The following is an 11,703-nucleotide window of genomic DNA, read 5'->3' on the forward strand; positions in this document are numbered from 1 at the left end:
AGCAACACTGTGTGGTGTCAATGTTATTATTTTGCAATAATATTAATAGCCACAAGTCTTTTTTTATTCACCGAAGCTCTATTGATTTTTTTTCTTGTGGCAGCGAGTGAGCTAGGACTCAGCTCAGGGCCCACACACATGATTGGTAGTCGTGTACAAAATATTAGCTTCTCAAGGGTTTTCTGGAAATCTGTAACAACGTCATCAATAACACAGTCGTCGCACTCAAAAAAGAGGAAGAGTGACATTGCGAAGCCAAACATCAACAATAACAAAATGGCAGGTTTGTAAATTTTAATTTTGTTATTGATCAAAATAAATCATCTTCCTTTGGTTTGATATCTTGATTCTTGTTGTTGTTCTCGTTACCATTTTTCTCACTTTACTCCATTCATTATTGTGTATTCCGTGTTTAATTTTGCAGTTGTTTGTTGAATTCATGAATTAAAAGACTAAAAAAACTAAAGAGCGCTATTTTTATATTTATTTAGTATTTATTAATTATTATCCTTTATTAATATTATTATTTTTCAATGCTTTTTTGAAGCAGGTTAATCTTACCACGCTAACACTAACAGCGCCCTCTTTGAGGAGTACACAACAAGTATCTGTTGTTATATAGAAAATTATTTGAACTTCAAGGACCTCCAACTAAAGCTGCATATGGGATTTTTTAAAAGGGAAATAAAGTCTTAAAAAGTTCATAACGTTTGCTTGGACTCCAACAAGTCCCCAAAACACTGCACAATGTTTAATATTAGAATAAAAGAGGAAAAGTTTCCGTATAGGACCACCACTTTTTCATTTGATATGAATAATATATAGTATCTAAGTTACCTCACTGAGTTTTTGTAAAAATGAGTGAAAAAGTGGTGGCGCCATATGGAAAGTTATCCACAAAACACACTGACAGGTTGATGTAGTCCCATTTCTAGTGAATTTGTTTTACATTTTTGTCTTTTGTCTTTTTGAGATTTGAATTGAATCATCTCATTTCTTAGACTAAGTAATAGAAATAGAAATTTTGCAATAACAACACTTTTCTCTTATCTGTTTTTAGAATTGACAGCGGCCAAAGTCGAGGCATTCAAGGCCGAGTTCAACTCCGACCCCAAGAACAAGTTGGCTCAGAATGTTGCGTATAAGTTTGACCCACTTGAGGTGTGCGTTGACTCGTCCATTGTGCAGGAAACACAACACGCTTTCCAACATAAGGTGACATAATATAACCAGTAAAACAAGTATCGTAATAACAACAGGCCTGATACTTCATGGAGGCAACAAAGGCGATTGCATCCATGCCCCTCATTGGGTGCCCTTTACCAAGTAGAAAATGCCTTGGTGCCCCTGCCCTTTCAAAAATGAAGCATACAGGCCTGTATTAATAACGGAACCAATGTGTGGTGAAGAGGTTTTCAACTAGTGGTTTAATCCCTAGGTAGCCTGGTTCTTGATAATTTTACCGAGACGAAGTCGAGGTAAATTATCAAGAACTAGGCCTCGGCGGGTTTAAACCACTAGTTGAAAACCGATTCAACACACTTTGATTCCCATTCATAAATACCTGTTCAATGATTTCTTTCAACACAACACCCCTCCAGCTATGAAATGGTAAGGCCCTCGGCCCGATTGGGTAAACAACTTCTTACAAGGGAATGCTGTGCGCGTCGCGCGTATCGCGTGATGTGACACAACTGTTTCAGTCATTGCTCTCGACCAATAGGAATGAAGAAACTTTCTTATAAGAACAGGTGCAAGCTTGTGTGTCACGCCTATGTTTTAAACACTTTTTACTGTTCATAAACAAAGGTTTATACACACCCACGTGACTCGCTCTCCACCAATAGGAATAGCAAAACTGTCTGAGGTATTTATGAATAATAAGTATGAATAATACCAAAACTTATATAGCGCCTTTATCATGTTGACATGCTCTAGGGTGCTGAACAAATGGCACTAGTTAAAAACTTATCAGGTACAATTGTATGGACAAAATAAGAAACTGAATTATAACAATGCGAGTACAAATTCAACAGAGTTTACATTCAACCAAGTTGATCTTTGTTTGGGGGGGGGGGGTGGGGGGAGGGGGGAGGTTGGGGATGGAAGGTTGATTTTCTGTGGGTCACAACTTTTAAACAATCTAATGTATCTATTTCCACCACTTTTAGATTGCGGATTGCAAGCCGATATCCAATCAGAAGAACAGTGGCCGTTGTTGGATTTTCGCATGCCTGAATGTCATGAGGAATCCATTCATGAAGAAAGTCAACATCGAAGACTTTGAGTTCAGTCAATCGTACCTCTTCTTCTGGGATAAGGTAAGATTTCATCACCTGATCCCTCCTCAATGTCACTTTCATCAATGTCACCTGCAGGGCATTTTACGCCCTTTTTGTGTAATGCGACTTATCGCTTTTTACAACGTTATTACATCCAGAGCACAAAGCCCACAATAACTTCAAAGCCTCGGTTATTGAGTACAATCAGTCTATAAACTTAGTGGAAAGAATATCTCACATATAGAACTACTAGCACAAAGATCAAGAAATGACACAGAAAAGTGTAATGCGACTGACAATGGAATTGCCCACATATGCATCTGTCTATTGTGATTTTCTAAGACTTGTTGTTTGGTCTGGTCACTGATTCCATCTACCACAAATGCTGCAATCTTGCGAAGAGAAACCTTTTTTTTGTTCAAAAGCTGCATTGTGTGCACACAGGGTACCAGACCTAATCCAGAGGTCTTTGGTTCAAATCGCGCCCAAGTAAAAAAAAATTGTTCAAGTCCCCAAAACAATCTTCGATTATTCTGAAAAGACGCCTAAAATAAAAACCAATGGCGTCGCTTTTTTATTGCAGTTCTCTAAACCCATCTACTTCCCAATCTTCCCTGTAGGTTGAGAGGATGAACTACTTTCTCCACACCTTCGTTGAGGTGTTCCGTCGTGGGGAGCCCGTCGAGGGAAGGCTGGTCAGTTTTCTGCTGTCCGATCCGACGTGCGATGGCGGCCAGTGGGACATGCTGACCAATCTCATTGAGAAGTACGGCGTCATTCCCAGGAAGTGCTTTGCGGAGTCGCACACGTCATGCGCATCGAGACGGATGAATCTCACTCTGAAAAGCAAGGTATCACATTATAATTTTTTTTTCTCCAAACCTGGGCCCAATTTCATAGAGCCTTTAAGCACAAAAATGAATTAAGCACAGAAAAGTATTGCTTCATGGAAATGTGTTACCAGCCAAAATAACATCGTAGTAGTGACTCGTTCATAAATTGCCGTTATAAACATTGCATGGTTGTGCTTTATGGCACGGCCACGACCCTTCCAGTTTTAACGGCCATTTAGAACCTCAATGTCACTCTTTTATTCCCTTCTTAAAAAATATTTTTTTGTAGTTGTCTTTTTTTTATTGTCACAGTATTCAATAATCTGTACAACCTGTTACTTTCCATTCAGGTGAGAGGTTACGCAAAGCAACTTCAAGAGATGGTCCAAAACAAAGCCTCAGACGAAGAAATCAACAAAGAAATTACAAAAATGGTCGCGGAGGTAGGTTGATGTTGTTGTTGTTGAGAATTTACTTCGCAACGGTTGCCCAGGTTGTATACTCAGGGAGGGCTAAGTTTATTGAGCTATCTGTGAGTAATATTTTGTGTTTAGGTAGGTTGATTTTGAGGTAGGTTGATTTTGTTGTTGTTGAGAATTTACTTCGCAACGGTTGCCCAGGTTGTATACTCAGGGAGGGCTAAGTTTATTGAGCTATCTGTGAGTAATATTTTGTGTTTTGACTCTCATTTATACCTGAAATCTGTGATTTGTAGCTCACTATTTTGATCATTTTTTGTGTGTATTGCCAGGCAGCACCGACACACGTGCGTCTGCTAGCCTCTGTGTGCTGACCTTTTTGTGAACTTTTACTGTGCACTGTGTAGACTACATGTATTGTATACTGTAGTGTTGTAACTTTTTGTATGTTTGCTATGGGTTACCATTAAAACCTGTAGAGGAGAGATTATATTTTATATCATAAAGACATCATTGGCTTGTTCATTTATTAATAATAATATTATTATTGATTGTATTTTGGTGAATGCTCGTCCTTTATTAATTAGAGGACCGGTTCTCCTTACCGTGTCTCTACATATACTTTGTTCTTATATATTAAAAATTAATTGCAGTGTCTTGAAGTCTGCTGCTACATCAAGAAAGTCAAAACGTAGCGACAGCTTTTCACAGAGCCAACACTCCTTTAAAAAACTCCTTTCAAAAATTGGTTCGTATCCCGCAAGAATGACATGGAATAACTTTTGCTGTTAATATTTTGGTACGTGATTTGTTCCTCTTTAGGTCTACCGCATATGTTCTATATGCTTGGGCACTCCTCCATCTACAATAACCTGGGAGTACCACGACAAGAATAAAGCCTACCACAAGGTTGGGCCGATCGCTCCAAAGGCATTCTACGAAGAATACGTCAAGCCGGTCTTTAACTTACAAGATAAGGTAGGGACATGTGATGTTAGGCGATCTCTCTCTCTCTAAAAAAAAAAATACTACCATGAGATATTTGTACTCGTGTATGCTAACCCTGGGTTTATCTTGCTTGCCTCAAATCCAACGCTGATTTTCTCAGGGCTAGCAGTTTTAATGTGAAAAAAGCGAAGCAAGTTTTTAAGGATAATTTACTTAGTGTGAAAATGCTATGGTAGAGCAGTATAATCTGATACTTCTTTCTTGTTAGGGAAAGGCAGTTTTTCATTGATAAAGGGCAATCTCTAAGAGTAAACATTACAAGGGGCACCAAGGCAAAAACCAGGGGGGCATGGAGGCATTTTCCTCTGTTCCCTTCTTAAGAGATCCAAGTCATTCTACATGATCATAAATAGCTGATTAAATAAATGAGTTGGTAAAAGCGCTTCGCTGCTTCGCCGCTCGCGCTGGTCTTTTTTTGTGTGTGACATCTGGGAGTGCCGCCGCCGTGTGCGTCTTGACTAAAGGCTAGTGGTACCTGGAGGAGATGGCCAGGTCACTTAGTATTTTCTGCTCTCTTTCAGATCTGCATAGTGAATGACCCTCGACCCAGCAATGGCTACGGAAAGGCGTATACCGTAGAGTATCTTAGTAACATGGTGGAAGGACGCAAGACAGTGTACAACAACCAGCCGATTGAGCTACTCAAGAAAGTCTCTCTAGAAATGATCAAATCTGGGGAGGTATTTAACACTCAACTTCTGCTACGTTGTTCTCCTGCGATAACCTTTGTTGAGTTATGAAATGGTTGAAAATGTTTGCATCACAAAATATGTCCTTTTCACAACACTTAACTGCATCGGGTATAATTCTTTGAGGTATTGAGGAGCTATACCATGTTTGCATTTGAATACCTTTGGTAGGATGTTTCTGTCAGTTTTTATCTGAGAACACACACTAGGCCCATTGAACTGGGTTTTTTTCATCATAAAGAAATTGCATAAATTTATAATTTCTTAATATTTTTTTTCAGCCGGTATGGTTCGGCTGCGACGTCGGAAAACACTTTACGGGTAAAACTGGTCTCCTTGATCTGAAAGCGTAAGTAACTAAATAAATTCATTAATTTTTTATTATTCTTATTATTTATGTGATCCGATTTTCTCAATTTTGTCTATAATTTTTAAGTTTCTCATCATTATTTTAAATGTTTTTGGTTTGGATATCGAGCACCATAAGCGTTACTGAGTTACAGAATTGTCCACCATATAACAGGCCACTATTGACCAAATTCACCTGACGTCATCATCAGAATAATCTTGCATGCACCATATTGGTGGGCAGTGTCAGTGAAGTGCCCATTTTAGGCGACGCAGCATTTACACGTAAAACTATTGCCAACCAAAATGGTGAGCGTGGCACAGTGTGACGTGCGTGCAAGGGGTCAATTATTCTTCTTATTCTACTTGACAGAGTGAACTATGACCTTGTGTTTGGGGTGACCCTACCAGCGCTTGATAAAGCCAACAGACTCATCTTTGGAGAATCTTTGATGACTCATGCTATGGTGCTCACCGGAGTCTCTACAGAGGTAAGTATGATGTAATTATTGTTGGGTTGGGAGTTTTAAAGGCAGTGGACACTATTGGTAGTTACTCAAAATAATTATTAGCATAAAACCTTACTTGTTAACGAGTAGTGAGGAGAGGTTGATGGTATAAAACATTGTGAGAAAGGGCTCCCTCTGAAGTAATGTAGTTTTCGAGAAAGAAGTAATTTTCCACAAATTTGATTTTGAGGCCTCAGAATTAGATTTTGAGGTCTCGAAATCAAGCATCTGAAAGCACACAACTTCAGGTGACAAGGGTGTCTTTTCTTTCATTATTATCTCGCAACTGCGACAACCAACTGAGCTCAAATTTTCACAGGTTTGTTATTTTATGCATATGTTGAGATACACCAAGTGTGAAGACTGGTCTTTGACAATTACCAATAGTGTTGTGTCCATTGTTTTTAACTGGTGAACCGTTTTTTTTAAATAACAAAGTTTCAAATCCATTTTCAAATCTGATGAGGTACATGTTTGTAACTTGGGTATGCAAAATTTTGTCTCATGAATTTTTTTAAATCCATTCCGAGAACACTCCATTCCGATTGTAATACTTGTAATTTATTTTAATCCAGTTTGAATTACAATATTTTTTCTGTTTTTTATTATTTTAGGAGAAAACTGAAGGCGACTCAGAAACTAGTCAAACAACCAAATGGAGAATAGAGAACTCATGGGGTGAAGAGAGAGGGGACAAAGGTCAGTATAAAGGTCAACGGCTGACCCCAGTTAATTAAGTAATGATTTGTTTATAATATACAATTTTTCTTTATTTCTAACTGCTTTTTCCGCAAGTCAACTCATTACTAATGAATGATTAAATTAATTAATCAATGCGAATGATATTATTCAATTGCCCGACATTTCGACCCTAGCAGAGTCTTTGTCAAAGGCTAAACATTTGTTAATAGTGATGGCTTTTCTTCAACAGGCCAACATGGCACTGTGATCATTCAACATGAAAACCATATTGCAGGCAGGGATAGTTTACCAATTATTCAAAACCACATTAGATGATATTGAATGGTCAGAAAGCAGGAGGGTTGACTATGTACTGTGTTGATGCATGTACAACAATGGTATCATATTGCAGCCTGGCACATCATTCAAAACCACATTAGATGATATTGAATGGTCAGAAAGTAGGAGGGTTGACTATGTACTGTGTTGATGCATTTACAACAATGGTATCATATTGCAGCCTGACACATCATTCAAAACCACATTAGATGATATTGAATGGTCAGGCAGTAGGAGGGTTGACTATGTACTGTGTTGATGCATTTACAACAATGGTATCATATTGCAGCCTGGCACATTCAAAACCACAGTGGTTGATATTAAAGGTCAGGCAGTAGGAGGGTTGACTATGTACAGTTTAGATGCATAATAAAACTATAATACCATTATTAATGGTATCATAGTGCAGGTTGCACATCGTTCAAAACCAATGGATGATATTGACTGGTCAGCAGTAGGAGAATTGACGATGTACAGTGTCATATCAGAGGCTGGCATATCATTTAAAACCAATGGATGATATTGACTGGTCAGCAGTAGGAGGATTGATGATGTACGATGTCATATTAGAGGCTGGCATATCATTTAATACCAACGGATGATATTGACTGGTCAGCAGTAGGAGGATTGACGATGTACGATGTCATATTAGAGGCTGGCATATCATTTAATACCAACGGATGATATTGACTGGTCAGCAGTAGGAGGATTGACGATGTACGGTGTCATATTAGAGGCTGGCATATCATTTAAAACCAATGGATGGTATGAATCGTCGGACAGTACAGTAGACACCATAGGTATAGATTATAATACCTAGATACGCCGTGCGTACATACGCGCCATAAGCCATCACACAAAAATTCCTGGTTCTTCATGGACGTGCTAAAAGTCACGTGCTGGTGGTAACGCACAAAAAAATGAACATGGGAGATAGGCCTTAAACCACTACGGACGCGTTAAAAGGCACGTGCTGGTTTGCATGAGCGTTGGAGATGGGCGAATGGTTGCCCCCCAGTGCAGAACTTGCATATGTACGCGTGGCCGATCTTGTTATTTTAATTCTATGTCTATAGTAGACATTCCAATGCAATGTCAGAATGTTCTTGTTGTCCAACAATTTTCCTTTGTTCCTATCCTCCAGGTTATCTCCTAATGACAGATGACTGGTTCTCAGAGTTCGTCTACGAGGTCGTAGTCGACAAGAAGTTTTTATCTCAGGAAATAATGGACGTGTTACAGCAGGACCCTGTGGTTCTTCCAGCATGGGATCCCATGGGTTCTCTAGCCTAATAGATGGCCGCCATCAACAGGGGGGTGTTTTGGCGACCATTTTGATCCAAATTTTATCAAGTGATTTGTTCTAGGATACTTACTCGGATCCTTGCTCACTCAAGCAAAATTCAGCGCGAGACGGTTAACACACTTTACAAATGGTTGGACTCTGATTATCAAGTACTGCATGTAAAGCACTCTGCACTAATGACGCCTCTTTTGCTTAAAATACCCGGCTGTCAGACAAACATACCACACCACCTACCTGATCACTGCGTCATCGACACTAGTAGTGAAGTTAGTCGTACTGGTAAACATACAATTTGGACGTATGCACGCATTAGTGAAATTTGACTCTTTTGTCCAAGATCCAGGTACTTAAAGCTTCTATTTTTAGCTTTAGTGCAGACCCTATTGATTTACTTGGGCAACAGTCCAACTAAGCTTGGGTGATATCGATTTATTTTATTCACGATATATCGCCGACATTATATCGCGATGTTCGATATAATCGCGATTAATTAAATTTGACCTCATCAGTCTTCAAACTCCAAGTGAAAGTTGTAGAAGAGACAGTCATACCATAAGAGAGGTGTTCTAATGACCTATTTTTCTGGTTTTACTCCAAACCTATGGGGTGCAAGATGTCTCAGCTAGCAAATACATCGCGATAAAATCGATATCGCGATATATCGCGATATATCGATATTTCGATTAAAACCAAATCCATCCGATATTGAAATCGTTTCCAAATTAATATCGCGATATTCGATAATATCGTGATATCGCCCAAGCTTAAGTCCAACAGAATGAAACAGAACATGCCGTTGAATGTTTTGGTTTCTAAATAAGAAATCTTTTTACAGGATTTTTTGGAATTTGATTCTGGTTTGAGCGCCAAAACACGCCCCATTGGATACATGCATCTGTACCACAGGTCGTTATTGCCCCTTTTGTTGCTTTCTTTGTCTGGTTTCCTATGTGTGTATTTGTAGTTTTTCATATACTAAAAGGGGCCTGACTATTTCTTCTTCCATCCTCTAAAGTTGTGTCCGAATTGGCAGTTACAACTGTTGCTACGGATACAGCTAGATTGCCATGTCATCATCGATGAAATAAAGTAAGCCTTAAAGGTACTGGACACTATTGGTAATTACTAAATATAATTATTAGCATAGAAAACTTACTTGGTAATGAGCTGTTGATAGTATAAAATATTATGAGAAACGACTCCCTCTGAAGTAACTTAGTTTTTGAGAAAGAGGTTATTTCTCACCCAAATAATGACAGACTCGGGCCTGAAGCCTTTCATTGGGCATCTGAAAGCACACAAAGTTTGTGCAACAAGGGTGTTTTACCTTTCATTATTCTCTTGCAACTGCGATGACCATTTAAGTAAAAAAATTACAGATTATGCATATGTTGGGTTACACCAAGTGAGAATACTGGTCTTTGACAATTACAAAACGTGTCCAGTGCCTTAAAGCAACAACCGTAGGAACAGTCGTAGCTGTTGTAGGCACCAATTTGGATACAGCCTTAGATCGGCCTCATGTACTTACAGTAAATAAAAACAAGATGGTTGTACTTGGTTTAATGTTCATCGACAAACGAGTCAAGTATGAGGTTAAAGGTCACCTTGTGATCAATATGCAAATGAACTGCCGGGCACACTTTCATTATTTGTTAAATAGACTGGACAGAAGGAGGGCTGAACAATTTCTAAAACGAAAAATTCTTTAAAGAATGACATGATCAATTTATTTTAGGAGGCAGGGAAATTAAAACAACAGTCAAAACACCATTAAGAAAACAACAAATGCAGAGACGGCAAAATCAAGTGATTATTCACATTATTTGTTTTAATTTACTCTGTCAGTATTATTTACAAGTTTTCTCCTAATACTCTTCTCCATTTCTAATGGCAAGCTAGACAATTTTGAAAATTCTTTTTTATTTTATTTGGAGGTACACAATCATTTTAAGAGATGTACAGTAATTATAAAGTAGGTAGTTGACAAAACAAAGAACTAATTTCATAAAGGTGCGTGTCCCCTGCAGGAATTACAGGTCTCTCTGCGCAAGTTTCCTACTGCGCAAGTATCTTACATCAGTTTCCTATGCAAGTTTCCTAGTCAAGCTCTGAAGTACCTAGTCTGCCAGCACAACACAATCACACTCTCCCTTGGTGCTAAGCTTGTCATGAGCTAAGCTTGTTCTTCGCTTACACAGCTAGCGCAGAAACTTGTGCGCATGCATACCTCATGGTACTAGGCATTCTTCGCTTTCACAGCTAGCGCAGAAACTTGTGCGCATGCATACCTCATGGTACTAGGCATTCTTCGCTTACACAGCTAGCGCAGAAACTTGTGCGCATGCATACCTCATGGTACTAGGCATTCTTCGCTTTCACAGCTAGCGCAGAAACTTGTGCGCATGCATACCTCATGGTACTAGGCATTCTTCGCTTTCACAGCTAGCGCAGAAACTTGTGCGCATGCATACCTCATGGTACTAGGCATTCTTCGCTTTCACAGCTAGCGCAGAAACTTGTGCGCATGCATACCTCATGGTACTAGGCATTCTTCGCTTACACAGCTAGCGCAGAAACTTGTGCGCATGCATACCTCATGGTACTAGGCATTCTTCGCTTACACAGCTAGCGCAGAAACTTGTGCGCATGCATACCTCATGGTACTAGGCATTCTTCGCTTTCACAGCTAGCGCAGAAACTTGTGCGCATGCATACCTCATGGTACTAGGCATTCTTCGCTTACACAGCTAGCGCAGAAACTTGTGCGCATGCATACCTCATGGTACTAGGCAGTCTTCGCTTACACAGCTAGCGCAGAAATTCTGCACTTGCCATATGTAAGCTAAGAATGGTGATTGTAAGTGCAGAATTCGGCGGTTAATCGGTACACACTTTTAAGGTTACACACCTAATGTATTTTCCTATTATTAACCCTTAAGGCCCGGTCGCACAGGCCCCGATAACAAGAACGAAAACGAAAAAAATGCACGCCCTCGATTGGTTGAATGAGCGTGGGCGTATTCTGCGTGGAGCATTTTAACCAATCGAGGACGTGCATTTTTATCGTTCCCGTTATCGGGGCGTGTGACCGGGCCTTAACCCTTGGCTGAGGAGATCAAGCGGTTATCGGAACACGAGGGTATCAGAATATAGAGCACCCTTTTTTGGTGCTACAGTAAACCTTGACATTTTAGTCTAGAACCTTTCAATGTGTGTTGTCTTTTAGAGTAATATCTGTTTTCCAGGATAAACTATTTATTCATTGTCTGTGAATCTCCTTAAAGGG

General features: G+C 39.4%; 1 protein-coding gene across 1 annotated transcript; it reads left to right on the plus strand.

Annotated features, from left to right (window-relative positions):
• Positions 1-29: 29 nt before the first annotated feature.
• Positions 30-8,910, plus strand: LOC117291014 (bleomycin hydrolase-like). Its single transcript, XM_033772611.1, has 11 exons — positions 30-283; positions 1,061-1,215; positions 2,172-2,321; positions 2,903-3,133; positions 3,466-3,558; positions 4,357-4,512; positions 5,064-5,222; positions 5,513-5,580; positions 5,953-6,070; positions 6,703-6,787; positions 8,253-8,910. Exons 1-11 carry the CDS (start codon positions 139-141, stop codon positions 8,399-8,401), a joined length of 1,509 nt encoding a protein of 502 aa, XP_033628502.1. The 5' UTR covers positions 30-138; the 3' UTR covers positions 8,402-8,910.
• The last annotated feature ends 2,793 nt before the right edge of the window (positions 8,911-11,703 follow it).

The sequence above is a fragment of the Asterias rubens genome, chromosome 5 (assembly GCF_902459465.1).
Source record: "Asterias rubens chromosome 5, eAstRub1.3, whole genome shotgun sequence".
Classification (NCBI taxonomy): Eukaryota; Metazoa; Echinodermata; class Asteroidea; order Forcipulatida; family Asteriidae; genus Asterias; species Asterias rubens.

What these genes read in the sequence shown, in the direction of transcription:
- LOC117291014 (XM_033772611.1), top strand. Translation starts at nt 139, where the DNA reads ATGATTGGTAGTCGTGTACAAAATATTAGCTTCTCAAGGGTTTTCTGG. An exon ending in TTACAAAAATGGTCGCGGAG is followed by an intron (nt 3,559 to 4,356) that starts GTAGGTTGATGT and finishes GTTCCTCTTTAG; the next exon opens with GTCTACCGCATATGTTCTAT. An exon ending in AAATGATCAAATCTGGGGAG is followed by an intron (nt 5,223 to 5,512) that starts GTATTTAACACT and finishes ATTTTTTTTCAG; the next exon opens with CCGGTATGGTTCGGCTGCGA.